This window comes from Toxorhynchites rutilus, chromosome 3 (genome assembly GCF_029784135.1).
Source record: "Toxorhynchites rutilus septentrionalis strain SRP chromosome 3, ASM2978413v1, whole genome shotgun sequence".
Taxonomy (NCBI): domain Eukaryota; kingdom Metazoa; phylum Arthropoda; class Insecta; order Diptera; family Culicidae; genus Toxorhynchites; species Toxorhynchites rutilus.
In genome coordinates, this window is record NC_073746.1 from 212,265,224 (window position 1) to 212,282,014 (window position 16,791).

At 39.6% G+C, this 16,791-nt stretch overlaps 1 protein-coding gene across 10 annotated transcripts in view; it reads left to right on the forward strand.

Moving 5' to 3' along the window:
- The first annotated feature begins 3,585 nt into the window (after positions 1-3,585).
- Positions 3,586-16,791, forward strand: part of LOC129775927 (uncharacterized) — a 57,332-nt gene continuing 44,126 nt past the window's right edge. The window contains exons 1-2 of one of the 10 annotated variants that reach the window (XM_055781195.1): positions 3,586-3,811; positions 5,349-6,003. In XM_055781195.1, the coding sequence (XP_055637170.1) occupies positions 5,925-6,003 (79 nt within the window). In that variant the 5' untranslated portion in view covers positions 3,586-3,811; positions 5,349-5,924. Of the gene's footprint in view, positions 3,812-4,636; positions 6,004-16,791 lie in introns of those variants that run through there. The other 9 variants (XM_055781199.1, XM_055781197.1, XM_055781200.1 and 6 more) reach the window with 9 other exon arrangements.

The following is a 16,791-nucleotide window of genomic DNA, read 5'->3' on the forward strand; positions in this document are numbered from 1 at the left end:
AATGAGGAAACGATAGGAAACAGGAAATAGTTGAAACAGGGATATATGAAAAAGGAAAGTGAAGGAAGAAAGAATAAAGCGAGAAGGAAAATTGAATTAATTAAAATATAATTGTGATCCTCTGCTACCACTGTCCCTGGTTTGTATTCGTTCTCCGGACTCGGAAGGAGTCATCAGCCCTCGTCCTCAGTCGGTCGGAAGTGTGTGTTAGCACTGCACGACCGTTGAGCGGTGCAAGCGTGGGGCCTTAGCAGGTAGCCCTACAGATGCGTAAGGTCCTCTGGAAGTGTAAAATACACGAAAGTGCTCCTGTTTGCTACAAGAGGAAGTATGAAGGTAGCCGACTTAGGAATAAGCGACCCTGAGAGCCCTATTCCTATCCTTAGCGTTACACATCAGTGTCGAAAAAATTAAGATGCTTTAACCAATACAAACAAAACCATTGCGGAAAATTGAAAAATGAAAATTTAACTTTCAGAGCACTAGCTCGAATATTCTGACGTTTTCCACTAGACATTGCGACGGCAGATGAAAATTTAATATCTTGTGAGTAATCGATTAGAGTTTGGTTGATATTACTTGATGGGAAGTGTGCGAAAAATATCATTTTCTTCACAATGTTTCGCAAAATTATTGATTTTCGGGCGAAGGGTGAGGGAGGGAGATGAGCGCCATTGTGGCAGCCATTTGTGGTTTCCTTCCACCTTCGCCTTAACCATATATGTTCAACAGTCCGAAACAGCAAAAAGTCAGGTACAAAATATTCTCCAATTAATGATTCTTGTTGGAAATTTTCTCAATTTTACTATAACATCGTTTAATTTTGTGTGTTTTATACATGAAAACGTGAAAAAAGTTAGTCAAATTGTGGTCACGTTATGTTGGAATGAATCGTATACTTTTCGTGACGTGACAACAACTTCTTCAGACAGTTGATTGTCCCGATCTAAACCAAATTTTGTGGGAAAATCCTATTATTTACCGAGTTGGAGCCATTCAGTGATGCGATATCTAACCTGCTACGGCCATAACAATGAACTTCAAACGCGTTATTCTCGAAACTAGTTTTTTCAAACTGGCGTACACGATATCTCAAGTACTACTGAACCGATTCATGTTATATATTTTTTTTAATTTTACTATTTTTTAAAAATCGGGAAACGTAAGAAAAAACGTTTTGAACCGCAGGTTCATGTGATAGCGGTAACTTTACTGATTCAGAAGCTGTCTTTTTTTTGTTTCAGATAACCCGAAGGGCTGGAATCGTGTACGTCATTGCGCAACTTTTTTTGAACCCTCTCACTTCATCAGCTCTTAACTATTCTAGTTATGAATATTTTTTCTCCGTTAAATTAAATTTATTGTTAGAAGATAGATTAACAAATAATGATATAATGGATAGTAAAAATATTCTTTGTTTTATTTTTATGGAGCTCGAAAAAACGTCCGAAATTCGTGTCTCTACACTAGAATATTCCCTTAAGTTCATCTGATAAACTAAAACATACTGTTTTTGAAACGTGACAACGCTTCAAAATAGCTGTTTTTCAAATGCTTGTTTCTCATAAATTACCCACAGTTCTTCAAACAAGTATTCAATTATCCATTCAATGGTAGGATTGGGAGATCTTTATAAAAAGATCGATCTTGACGAATCGATTTTACAAACGGCATAGGGATCGATCCACTGATTAAATCGGTACCAAAGAATCGATCTTTGAAAAAGATTTTTTTTCGATTTATCTGTTGTTCTACGACATTCAGTCTTTTCTTTAAACAGGGAATACAAATTTCATATTCCTATTCAAACATCAAAAGCCTTTTTCTGTTCCTCAGCATGAAGGCCACAACCACAGAGCATTCATCTTGTCCTAGTCGTTTTACTTTAAAAATGATGATGGTCCCACCTCATTCCCTTGCAAAGGTTTGAGCCGGACGAGTTATCTGATTGATAAAAATTATATTACGGTATTTATATTTTTTCATCAACAAACCAGTAGGCAAACCAAATAGAAATGAAAGCGGACTGGTTATCGCGTAGGTATAGGTTACTAATCGAAAGAACAATTTAAGCCATTATATGAACGTATTCATTCCATGGCATGTCGAAGGAATTTCCAACCCGGGAAGACCCTAGACCGATCGGGAATTGAACCCAATACCTATGTCAGTATTAGCCAAGAATTTTCGAAGAAATCCCGCTTTATGAGATCCTCGGCCACGATACGATCGTTTCCGAGTTCAAGCAGCTGAGCAAACCCAAGCCTAACTCTAGCCGATACTTCAGGCCCATTACTTATCTCAAAGCATGTCAAGAAAATTTCCAACCCGAAAAAATCCTTGACCGATCAGGATTAAACCCAATACCTATGTCAGCATTAGCCTTAAATTTACAAAGGAAATCCCGCTTTACTGGATACCCGACAACCTTCTGCAAATGCGATAGAGACCAGATAGCTGAGCAAAGTTAAATAAAACTAAATAAATTATTTGGAAAAAAAAAATAAGAAATTCAACAATCGCCCAGAACTCAGCTGACAATGATCCCATGAAAGCAAATCGTGCCATACATCTGTCATTTAGTCGAATCTGATTCTTGATTTTGGCGCCAGTTCTAAAAAACAACCTTTCACCTGTAACTGTCAACATCAGGTTCAGTAACCCTATGCGTAGCTGGTTACAGTACACCCCTCAGTAGCTGCCGCTAGTTCTATCTCTGTCAGCATTTGTACAGAAATAAATCATAGAAGAAGCGATTCAAATGCCGACATTATGTTTAAACCTTTGAATACGGGGGAGCGCGATACCGCTCTTCTTGCTCGTTGTTAATATTTTTGACTTGGCACCTCTTAAAGTAGAATTTAATCTTTTGGGGACATTTATAAAAGAGGACTTCATGTGCTTTGTACAGCAAACGATAATTGCGAATGAAATTATGTAAATGTTGGTTACTTTTGGTGAGATAAAAAATCAATGTATACTGGAAAACAGATCTACAAAAGTTTTTCTGAGATCGAAAAGATCGAAAACAAAAAAAAATCGATTTTCTCGATTTTCTCTCGTACAAAAGATCGATCCAAAAAATCGGAAATCGGAATGAAAAAGATCGATCTTCTAAGAGTCGATCCGAGATCGCCCAGTCCTAGTATATAGACATTGGAGTTTGGTTAAGCAAGTGCAGAGATATCTCAAAAAACATAAAAAAAGTGAAAACCTTAAGTATTTTAAATATAATTATGTAATTTTTTAAACTCGCCCCTCTCAAAGGTTGGTGCATGAAAATAAAATTCGTTTTAAAAAATTCAAGCTATAACTAGTCCTTATTCAAATAACGTTTTCTATTTTCTCCTACAACTAGATTTGAAATTTGGTTCTGTGGTGCATAACCTCATGGAATGGGTGTGCGACACCTATTGCATAACAACGAATACTAAAAAGCACGCACTGAAAGCTTCGTCTTATAGAATGAAAGCACTACAATATTGATCCTGGGAGATTTTGCTCGAGACTGGCAGCACGGCATTATCGAAAAAGGAGGTACAGACGGGCGCCCACTTACTATGACGTAAATCGGACGTAATGTTACTCCCACGCAGTCTTTTATTATTTATTTTTCCCATTCATTTTCCGCCCTCGGAGAATCGGGCATCGTATGACTACAATCAGATAGTTAGTCAAGATCAGACGCGGTTGGACGCAATTCCGGCGACAGTCTAGAAAGGATACCAATTGCATCACGGAAAACCCGAAAAAATACTCGTGAGCCGTCGTGAGTGTGCTAATAGAAGTGCGTACCCACAAAAAGACGCTGGTAGTGTAACAGATTTTCCCGCACAATTTGACACTCGAGTATATGGCATTTTATTAGACTAGTGGAAGCTTGTTGTTTTTTTTTTCTTTTCTTTGCTTTCGGAACCAGCGAACGGAAAAAGGAAAATCGTCGAAACTGGCATGTTTTTGATGAAAAGCGCCTGCGTCGAATGTGTCGTCGATGGACACATACACATGCTTTTTGGAACTATAGTCGTGTTATCACCGGAGCTACTGATAAACTTAGTATGGAGTATCATGTGAATCTACCAGCGGCAGGACAAACAACCAAACATGTTGACTTTATTCATGATTTCGTCATGTGTACAGTTTTGCGAGCATCGTGGTGGACTGGTGGACCTGATGTACTTTAGATCGCAATAAGATTCATAGCACCATTCAAGTGCTCTTCACATCTTCACTAAAATCACCGATGCGCGATTCATTGCCATGAATTATATCGCTTACGTGAATGCGTTTCAAATCTAAATTATCCGGTTTAATATCTATTGCCATTTACCATTCCTGATGTACAAAACATCGGAATACTCATTGGTTCTAACAGACCAATTGAATGATTCAGGCTCTAATGCTCAAAGATCCAAGAAAATCATGGACCAATATACATCAATCTCGGTTCGCCTCAGCCTTGTTGTATGCAGGTATGTGTGTTTAGCTTCCGGCGGTGTAGGTGATACTCATCACTGGAATCAAGCATACAACCACACACACTTACAAAAGGGAAATCCGAATCGGGATTTTCATTCATTCAGAAAAATACAACTGTGCGTTTTTCCCACATCATAGAAAAGACACACAACTATAAAATAGCAAGAGATCTCGTACATATACACACCTCAACTGAAACCCGAAAAGCCGAGTCGAATCGGTTCCGTGCTTTTCAGTACGACGGCACGAAAACGTCCCGTCAGCTCTTTTTCAATTCCTCATTAAGCCCCACAGGGAAAAGTAGAAAAATGGATTTCAGCTCTTCCTCGCATTATTTTGGCAACGAGTAGAGGAAAATTATTATTTCGTTCATCGTTTGTGCAAGTTTCGTAATGGTGTAAAACGAAGTGTTCGATGCCTTTATCTCCCACCAGTTTTTGGGACAAGTGACAAGTTGGGATCTTTCCTTCCATCCCGTTAATAAAAGTGATTCAAATGAGAGAAGAAGAAAAAAGTTCCGTATCTCGAAGCCAAATCATTTCAGTTCGGAGATTAAGTTCTTGAAGCGAGAAAAAGAGCTATCTGAGAGGAATGTCTTAAAATCGGAGGAAAAGTTGTTCCGTGGAAGATAAGAAGGCCAGTGCAATATTTTCCTGCAAATAGTGGGTAGGAGGAACAAAGCTGAGCACGAGAAGGAAAGGGAGCAGATGGCGTTGAAAACTCCAGAGTAACGGGGGCGCAATCATATATTTCACTTTGGATTTTTCATCATCGTTAACGGTGGCTGCTGCTGTTGCTACTTTCTTTACACTATCCTGTCTTCGTGAGAAAAATGAAAAATCGTTCCTTCCTTTTTCGATCCGACAAAGGGAAGTCACACAGAGAAAACCTACGCGTAACGAGTGCATAGAGAAAAATTCGACAAACAAGCTGGAAAAGGATTAATAATAACATGGTGTAGGATTTTTTTTCACTGGAACTGAGAGATGAATGGATGAAGTGGTGATAAAGGTGTAAATAGTGTGTGCGAAATAAGGATAAAACGAAAAGTGTTATGTACGTCAATTTTTTCATTGATGCTTTCGGATGATTGAGGCCAAAATAGGAATCCTAAATGAAATTGTTTATTTTTTTCAATCGTAGATTATTCAACAAAGAATGAAATTCCACATTTGCTATGAAGTGAGAAAACACAAAATGGAATAGTGAAGTGATCGAATTCTGTTCAAAATAAATTCCAACAAATTCTGATATTTGAGGATACTCGCATTCGGATTGGCCTGCCACTGTTCGATAAAGCCTAATTAGATAGCGTGTGTGTGTGTGTGTGTGAAACCGTGATAACGAAAGCAGAAGACATCAATTGTTACATATATGGTGCAGAGTGGTAACGTGCCTCCGGTGGTTTGGCAGCTGAGAAACATCGCTAGTTTGTATATCTTCTAATGGGCACCCTTACGTCGTCTTCGACGACGAACAATTTCCCCGCCCCACGATCGAAAGTCTTCGACATCAGTCATGAAGGTGAGCATTGATAGATAAACACACTCACGGTAGTATTTCTTTGACCTAGTTGTTTTCTTTCACTAATATAAATATACAAGTTGATGATTGTCACTGAAGTCACCGATAAATCCATCAATCGTGTGCTGGCTGAAAGCTCACATCTAAAGTATGTACACTGCTTCACTTCCGTACCGGCATAGGATGTGGATAGATAGCCCTGTTTCTCCGTTCATCAACACCAATTTGATTGCAGGCCGTTTTTTTGGGTTCAATTTATTCCCTCATTCAAAAGCATAGATCAAAAGAATGAAATTCTTTCACTTGTCAGCAGTGTATGTCACTTTCAAGAACAGTTATAAATACTATCCGTATCATCATATGCAGCTACATTCGTTTAGCTGAGTCCCATTTTAATATTTTTTTCGAAAATAAAAACACAATTTATTACAGGTTTTGAACATGTTGAACAGAAGGTGTTATCGTTGTCAAACGTGCTGTACACGCCATGTTCGTTACATTGCCATTAAAAGATGAGAAATTTTATGAGAAGAACTTAGTTAAAGACATGGAAGTCCTATCTTCAACCTTTATTGAGCTATTCGACACTTATGCTATAAATACTAAACACACGTTTTTAAATATAATTCTGACAAAAAGTTTTTTGGGACACCCTAAGATACATGCAAGCTGCAAGTATTCTTATTCTCGCTTACATTTGTTCACACTGGGATGTGCTTTCCTAACACGAACAACAAAAGCAGGCACCGGGACGTTATCGTTTCCGACTATCCAAGCAAGCTGCGATGAATTTCGATGTCATCGGCCCTTGTCAGGGCTACCAAATATTTGTACTGAAGAGGACTCAATTCACAAATTTTTTGAATGTTCGTTCTGGCTGGCTATAGTTTCCTAGTCCTAAATTAACAATGCGATAGTGTCTTGGTCACCATCCTTCTGGTTTTTCTTCCGCCGTCAGTCGAATACCCTTTGCATTCCTGAAACTTTATCGTTTATCGCCAATAAACCTAAATTGAACCCTGCATTATTGACGCATCTAGCAGATCACAAGTTGTTCAGTTGATCTATCTATCACTGTACACATGATATCATAAAATTCCACGTGAATTCCACGTGAATATTCACTTAGAATACGGAATCGCTGCTAATGTTATAGCAGCCCCTAGTGATCTAGTCATTGAGTACATTCAATACGCGATATATTAAAAGTACTAAATGGACCGAAAGTACTAAATTTACTGCATGTACTAAATGTCCTTAATGTACTGAATCAAACGAGCCTCTTAATGTAAGTCGAAATCTCCTTCGTTTCATATACCATTATTTAATGTGTGATACAAAAAGTACGTAACGCAAAAAATGCGGCTTTAAACCCCCCTTTCCCCCCATTGTTACAACAGGTAACGCAAGATAAACCCCCCCCCTCCCCCTCTTATGTTACGAAACGCTAACATAATCTATACACAAAGTCAAAGTCGTTTGAAAAAATGGTTTTCCATAATAGTTTAACCTTTTCTAAGTAATGTAAATATCAACGTAAAAAATTAGACATCTGCCCAGGTCGGAATCAAATATTCAAACGGAAGAACTTTCGACAAGTTCATGGAATTTTGAACAAACAGAGAATTCGTTGGAATTGGTACTTTCAAACCATCTGGCGTTTATCTGAGGGGAACATGGGCTGGCATAAATTGATATTCATTTACACAACAGTAACTACTCTTTGGTTCAATGCAGCAGTTCCTGTCGTTACATTTTACCACTTGCCAGAGGTTCTGGGATGTCCTTACGTGACGAGCAAACCACTCGGCTTAATATCGTACTAATTCCACTACATCTGGAGCATTTGTGGCACCGAATATTGCATCAAGATTCAATTGATTAAAAGAGCTGTTTAGAGTATCTATTGAATCGAAAATATCTATGACCATTTCAAAATGAGGGTTCTCTTCTGATCCTCCATTCACATTAATTTTGATTATTGATTATTCTTTGATACCGAATAATGTCGAATTCAGGCAGTCCCGCATTTCAACAAAATGTCCCGCAAAACGTCCCGCATTTGGCAAAAGAAACGAAAATGTCCCGCGATATCAATATATTTCAATATTACAATTTAATCATGTTGATTTTATTAAATGGATGAACCACAAAAAAAACCTATATTTGACAGACTGTTCAAGAGATCTTCCAATGCATCCAAAGATTAATACGTTGAGCTGGTTTCATCCCACCGACAGTGGACTTTTTGTTTAGAGAGTGTCAAATGGAAACGACAGCAACAAAATTAGAAAATGTTTTTTATAAAAGTCCCCTATTGATCCGCAGGGACCAACGTGAGTCAGACGAAACGTTGATCTTTGGTCCCCTAGTTCGGTCAGGGCTTAACGTGTTAAATAAGCCGGAATAACTAGTGTATACAGGACAGGAAGAAACAGGGTTGTTTGATGAAGTATCGTGAATGAAACGTTTGGCGGTCTTACGAAAGTTGGCCGGAACCTCAACTAAAGGGTGTGTCACATCAAATTGCATCACGGAAAAAACGCTGTAGAAATTCGCCCAGTAGACCGATCCTTTTGAAAATTTTAGACATTAAAATAAAAACTTTTGGCATTTTCTTTTTATTCATACTTCGAGCCCAAGCCCGTATGCTCGCACCTTCCTCTTTACCCCGTCCATAAGGTTCTGTACAACATCAGGTTGTAGTTTTTTTTTTAACAGAAATCCATTTTCTCTTGAAGTCCGCCTCCGATTTGACAACTTTTGGGTTCTTCCGGAGGGCCTGCTTCATAATCGCCCAATATTTCTCTATTGGGTGAAGCTCCGGCGCGTTGGGCGGGTTCATTTCCTTTGGCACGAAGGTGACCCCGTTGGCTTCGTACCACTCCAACACGTCCTTTGAATAGTGGCACGAAGCGAGATCCGTCCAGAAGATGGTCGGGCCCTCGTGCTGCTTCAATAGTGGAAGTAAGCGCTTCTGTAGGCACTCCTTAAGGTAAACCTGCCCGTTTACCGTGCCGGTCGTCACGAAGGGGGCGCTCCGCTTTCCGCAAGAGCAGATCGCTTGCCACACCATGTACTTTTTGGCAAACTTGGATAGTTTCTGCTTGCGAATCTCCTCCGGAACGCTGAATTTGTCCTCTGCGGAGAAGAACAACAGGCCCGGCAGCAGACGAAAGTCCGCTTTGACGTAGGTTTCGTCGTCCATTACCAGGCAATGCGGCTTCGTCAGCATTTCGGTGTACAGCTTCCGGGCTCGCGACTTCCCCACCATGTTTTGCCTTTCGTCGCGGTTAGGAGCCTTCTAAACCTTGTATGTACGCAGGCCCTCCCACTGCTTGGTCCGCTGGACGAATGAACTTGACAAATTCAGCTTATTGGCGACATCCCGGACCGAACTTCTCGGATCACGTCTAAACTGCTTAACTACGCGCTTGTGATCTTTTTCACTGACGGAGCATCCATTTTTGCCGTTCTTCACCTTCCGGTCGATGGTTAGGTTCTCGAAGTATCGTTTTAGTACTCTGCTGACCGTGGATTGGACGATTCCCAGCATCTTACCGATGTCCCGATGTGACAACTCCGGATTCTCGAAATGAGTGCGCAGGATTAATTCACGACGCTCTTTTTCGTTCGACGACATTTTTCCAAATTTACGAAAAATTGACAGTGAAACATGGCCAACGTGATCTATACACTCTTATCTGATTATAAGCGAAAGCTGAAGATATAATTCCTAAAAGTTAAATTTCTACAGCGTTTTTTCCGTGATGCAATTTGATGTGACACACCCTTTATGGCCGATGAGAAGATGTATGTCAGCGTGTTCTTTTACCTTTTCGTGACTTTGGCGGTCGGCTGTCTCTCCATTTTGGCCATTTGCCCAAAAGTTTTCTATCGGTCGCAGCGGTCTTTTGGCATAATGGGCTGATCCCAGGTTCGACCACGTCACCTTCGCAACTTCCTGCAAGCATTTCGTACTGTATATCTTCCAGTTTACCATATGACTCGAAAGAAGAGCTGCTTAGACATTCCCTTCTCGTTTGTCAGAGAATGACCTTCTGGGAGAACTTGATGTGGGTGATATATTCGTCGCCATCACTTATTTGGGGAACGTAAAGTATCCGGTCCCTTGCATTCGTTGAATTCTAGCATCAAGTACGTCTCGTCTTTCATTATGAGTACGAAAAGAAGTTTTTCACTTCTTTAACCGGAAAGAAGTTTTTCACTGGTACCTCAAGCTACTCCTTCTGGATGATTGCCCGCTCAGATACGGTCGGTCTCGTCTGACGCTTCCGCATAAAAATGTCCATTTTGGCCAGATTCTCCTTCATCATTTGACCGGTTGCTTCGATCTCCTGGCGACAGAGAGAGGATATTGTAAATAGCAGGTTGGCTATATCTGGCGGACACAAAGGTCAGGTTTAATTGCTAGGACACATATTAAGAGTTTCACGAATAAATGAGACTCTCTAAACTATGGTTTATGTTCACATAACGTATATACATAACGTTTTGTTTTTTGTGTCCCGCGTTAAACCCCTGACCATCTGGTCACTTTAGTTTACTAACATGTCCACCTTTGGGGCACTTCATATACCGTGCGGTAGTAGATCTGCAGTGTTCCCAACAGGTAGATTAACGCGATATTCGAGTTGCATTAATCGGTGCCTGCTTACTGGCTGCTCTCAAGCTAGCTGATCAGTATATAGGGACGCGTGAATTTATTTAGGGATAAAGATGGAATTTTGTTACGTAACGATCACGAATACCCCCCTACCCCCTATTAGACATTAAGCAACACAACCTTGATAACCCCCTCTCTGCTTCCCGCGTTACGTAATTTGTCAAGACCACCACTTGAACCGTACTGCTTCCGAAAATCCGCAGTTACATTCATTCCGTGAGAATATGCCCCACTATCAGCTCTTTTGACGTAGGACTATGTCTTGCATTTCTGTGCCAGGGTGTAAGTTCATAGATTCGAAAACGAGAGAGTGACGCTTGGAGTGCAAGGTTTGAACGTTTATACCTCTTTGCCGGCTGAACGGAGTGGTATGTTGATCACACCTAAAGACAAAAAGTTATATGATTATTAATTATTGACTCAAAAACTTAAAAATAGTTTTAAAATCAGGCTATTGAAATCACTCAAATCCATATATAAGCTGGCGCCGGCTCAGTAATCCATAAAGCCTCCTGAAAACAAAGAATAGAATCGAAAATCCATGAAAGCAGCGTTATAAAATTAGTTGCATACGAATGCCGCAATCCCATCCTTCTCCTAAAAATATGTCACCCTTCTAAACTCGAGTACACCGCGAGTAATCGGTTTTCCATCTTACTAACCATAGATGTAAGAAAATTGTTTCTATATATATATATAGTTTTAAAAATATATTTAAGAATTCGGCTCCTTTAAACTTAAGTAACTGAGCATGTAAAAATAAACGAATTAAAAAAAAAATGCCGCAATTGATCATCGTTTCCAATTGTCGGGAAGGGGATATAATTTTGCTCTGTAATCCCGAGGAGGAATCCGTTCCTTCTTCAAGCATTGGTAATTCTACTCCGGATCAACAAAATGGTGTGATAATCATTTCATACAAAAGGCAAAATGTCCAAGAGTTATATGATTGCTACTTATTGACTCGAAAAATTGTTTCAATAGCTTGAAAATAGCTTTGAAAACCTATTGAAATCACACACATCCATATATAAGCTGGCGCCCACTCGCAAATCCATTAAAACCTCTTAACACTCCTATACTCGCGCATTGGTCTGTCAGCCCGAGAAATCAATAATTCGTTCATTTCTCAGAAAATTTCAACACTATGACTTTGCGATTCTCTCTAGCTTCGTTATTCGTCGTTCGTCATCGTTTAGCGTATCGCATGTGTTGGTACAAAGGGGACGTGTGCCACTTTTTTAACACTTTCGGTCTGACACACCGACGCGAGTATAGGAGTAACTTTTTTGGACAAGTGCCTTTTTTCATATTCTAGAATATTGTTGAATGAAATGTATAAATTAATGTTAGTGGCGTGGAATATTCATTGAATATAATGCATAAGATCATTACCGGTCTATTCTTATTTGATTTCAGTCCCTTTTGTAACTGAATTGAACGGATCCATATATTAACTATTGGGGGGTGCTCCCTTGGTCGAGTGGTTAGCGTCATAACTAACATGCCCGGTGTTCGGGTTCGATTCCCGTTCTGGTCGGGGGAATTTTTCGTCAAAGAAATTTCCTCCGACTTGCACTGTGATCACGCGTATTCTAGAGCTTGCCACTCAGAATGCATTCAAGGCGTGTTATTTGGCATAGAAATCTCAACTAAGTACTAATAAAAATGACGCCAGTAATACTACGTTGAGACGGCGAAGTTCCTCTAGGAACGTTAGTGCCATTGAAGAAGAAGAAGAAGAAGAAGAAGATATATTAACTATTCGTCGATATTTTCGTCGTTAGATTCATACGTTCAAAAGCAAAATATAAATGTTTGGCTTTCGTATAGTTATTCGCTATATATAATGGTCACACTTATACACACTTGTGAAAGAAGTTCACTTGTGGAAGAATTGTAAACAGTAAACTATAAACTAATCGGTGGCTTATGGTTATTTTTAACAGCTACATGTTCGGGGATATTTTTTTATGATGAATAATATCGACAGGAAAACAAGAGAAAGAAAAGTAAGTTCCTAGAAATCATTTTATGTCATCTTTTTATGCCCCATATAAAAAAGGCATCAATTCTTAGTTTACCAAGAATACAGAGAAAAAGAATATTAGAAATGTGCAAACTTTATATTCCAGAACCTCTATCATCTGGTAATTATCTAGAATGTCGTTATACATTCTTCTCTTCGATAAAAGACCCGAAAAACATGCGACAACTGCATGAAATGTAAAAAATATGTTTGTTTCGAGCATGCAGTTATGCTATGTTCTGATTCTTACTCCAATGAAACCACAATCGATTAATACGTTTCTATGTTATTTTATAGCTCTTTATACTTCCATGAATTTTATTCAGTTGCTTACTTTTAATTTATAACAGTGAAAAATTCGAATTTCGTTATTTGTGTTGGAGTATTAAAAATTACTCGGTTTTGAGGAGGCTGAATTGGGTGACTATTAAAACATAATAAAGACGAAGAAAACATATTTTTTGGAGTTTTTTCATTTAATCATACCCTCTTCTTCAAATAAATGCCTATAAAGCCTGAAAAATACACAATGGCAACATTACAGAGAAGTTCAATTTTCGGTCTGTGACACCGTGCGCGAGTATACGTGATATGATTTTGCACGCGAGTACAGAAGGGTTAAAAAACAAAGAATCGAATCGAATCGGAAATCCATTTAGTTGTTTTTGCGTTGTGAGATAAGGATGGTAACGCTTACACGCCTATGCATTATGCTCTTCTTTTTCAATTCCATTGCTTTTCTGCAGTCGGGCTGAACGGAGTCGCATTTTTGATGATAGCAGCAGTTCTGTTATCGAATACTTTCCGAAGGAAATCGATCCTCCTTTGAGGGTTAATACATATTTTCCGACTAAAAGAAGTGAGATGATATTCGCTTTATTCGAAAGATGAAATGTCTAATATGCTTGTTACTTATTGATTGCTAAGCCAACGTCAGTCCTACGACTACCTTGCGATCATTTCACAGATATAACCCACTTCCGGTTTTTACACAAGAAAGTTCAGTCATGTATGTCCAATACGAGGACGACTGAGAAAATTCTTCGTTCATGCCTGTTGGCTCAGGCCTTCTTTGGATCTCTGTCTCGATTTCACTTAACCTCCCAGCCAAGAGAACGGCATGGTTCGCACTTTTATTTCAGCAATTTCGTGGCCAGAACGGAGATGCAGCTAATCGCCACTGCTAAAGGGCTGAAGAACATGCCGGGATCCAGATTTTCATCAACCATGGTTAAGGTATCTGCCAACTGCACTAATGCCGCCCGACAGGCCATCGAAGCTTTTTTTTATAAGATTTAATAAAGACGGGATTTAGGGAAAATTTGTTAGATTGAATTATCTTTTGTAGTTGGTATGCCAACGTGCGTGCCCTTAGGATATCGAGAGTATGCCATCCATATAGAGGACAACCTCTAGTCCACTGAATACCGAATTCATCGTTATCCGGAACAGAACGACCAACACAACATGAAAGAATATTTTGTACTGGATGAAGTCGAGTCGAGGAACAAACTGTAGAGATGTCAGAGGAAGATAGAGAGGCTAGGTACATCATACAAGAGGCCATTCAGCGGATCAGAGGCCGATATGAGACGAGTTTGTTGTAAAAACATGAAAATGTCGAGTTCCTGAACAGCTAGTGGATGGCATTAGAAAGGCTGGAATCGGGAGTATCAGTTGAAGGGTTATGTGCATCGGGCTTTACCTGAGAAGTTTTTTTCCCTTGTTGGGTGTGAACCACTGCGTCCATTATTTTGAACTTTTGTGGATGCCTCATATTTTTCTACTACGCTTCAAGCTTATCTGCTGCTTATTGATGAAGAAGTAGACTGAAAGCTATAGCGAGATAGGTGCCAATCACGAATAATCTGTTTGATGAAATTTGTAGTCCTGATCGGCGACACAGACTAAACTTCCTCGGGTTCCAGGATAGCCTTATCAAAGTGTTGAAGTCTGCGTCTTGTTAGAGCTACACAATTGCAGAGCAAATATTCCGATGTTTCGCTTTCGGCATTACAAAAGCGATAAATATTATCTTGCACTAAACAATGGCATGTTGTGCCACTTTTTCTATGGCGAGGCAATCCTAGAAACAACCATAAGTCTATAATGTAGCAGTATTTGGGACAACATGTTCATTTACCTAGGTACAATACGTTTAAAACGTTAACACAAGAATGCTTACTCAGGCCTTGGAAAGGGTCATCGAACGCTACTATATAGACGACTATCCGGAGAGCTTCCTGACCATTGAAGAAGTAAAAAAGGTGGCGTCGGAGGTAAAAGCTATTCACAAATGTTGAGCTTAACCAACTCGAGTCTGCGGGAGCTCCGTCCGTCCGTTGTGTGTGAAATCCAGGAACACACGCAACAAAAAAGAGAAGCGATGGGTGCCTCGGACAAGAATCCCGTTGACAAAGAATAAAAATGGATAGTTGGTCCCTACTTCTGCTCCGATAGTATTTGTATCTGTAGTAACTAGAATTTCTTCGTAAACCTGGTGATGAATGAATCGAATGCCATCTCTATATATGGTGTGCATCAAAAGGTGTTCATTTCAAAACCTAACATCGATGTTAGCTGACTTTCGTCCTGAAATCGTTTGTATCATTCTATCGCATATGTCCACCGAATAATCGCCAAGTCGAAACGAAACTAAACATCGATCGACAGCATCGTTATCTGCTGCATGCAAACAATGAAACAGTGGTTTATGGGGCTCGTCAACATTCCCATATTCCAAATTTTCAAGCTCAGGCGTGTAAGCTAACCAGATTATCTTCGTATGTGCGTCGACGGTAGTCGACGAAGAGCATATCTTATGAACCATCATTGCACAAACTCACTCCTTTCGACACCGTTGTTGTAGTGGGGAGTCCAAACTGCGGAACCATGATGAAGATAGATAAGAGAGCTAAGATAAAGCGAGTTAGAGAGCAGTAAAGTGACTTAAGCCAGTTTATATCGGTGAAATTTCTAGTGATCCTGAAGATGAACCCCAGAGCTCTGGATACTTTATTGACCATAAACGTGATGTGCGGTTTGAATGAGAGTTACATGTCTAAAATGACTCAAAGGTCCTTAACATCGCTGACGCACTCAATTTCCATACCGAACAATACATAGTTGTGCAATATGGTCTGTCTCTTGCGCGAACGAAAACGTGATTTTAGCTGAACATTTAACGGGGTTCACCTCCATTCGGTTGAGAATACACCGATCGGCAAAAGCATCCGTCTGTCGTTGAAGGAAGCGACAGTCTTCAATCGAGCAGATCTGAAGGTGAATTTTTAAATCATCTGCATATGATAGCCAAGGCCCTTCAATTATCAAATTTACGTCATTGAAGTGTATCAGAAATATCAAGGGCCTTAGAAGGATACCTTGTGGTATGCCAGACGTAGCAGCGAAAAAAGAGAATTGACAATTCCCCATAACGACGGCCAGTGTGGTATGATTGGAACCAAAGCAAAAGATTGCCGTTAATTCCAAGCCTCTCCAGTTTGGCGACAACGGTAATTCAATTTATCGAAGGCTGCAGTCAGATCAGTATAAATAGACTCTCCGTGAGAACCGATGTCGTAGCATTGGTCTAATATAGCTACCCGGAAATCGTCTGCATTGCTGTTGATACCACCAAAGTTTTAGTAATATACGCTGATTTCCTGGTGACGGTTGGACGAAAGAACGTTGGAATGCGAAATAGTAGTAGCTGAAACAACGGTGGCATTATAGTTCGACTCGACTTCAAACACACCGTCGATGTAAGCGACACTACTAATGGAACGACGAAACGGTACTGTAATCATACTTGCTTGAGGTAACAATAATATTTGCCTTTATGCCGCTTTGAAATATTACTCGAGAATCAAATAATCTATGATCTATGATCTATCACTTCCGACCTACGACATAAGAGCTTCAGTTCAAAAAAGAAAACTTCGATTTTGAAGACTGCGAATGCGAAAAGTATAAAGTATAAAAGTATAAAAGTATAAAGTATTGTTATTTTTATTTTAAAACTATGTGAATGCGATTTAATTATGCAGATTTCTTTCATCAAATATAATCA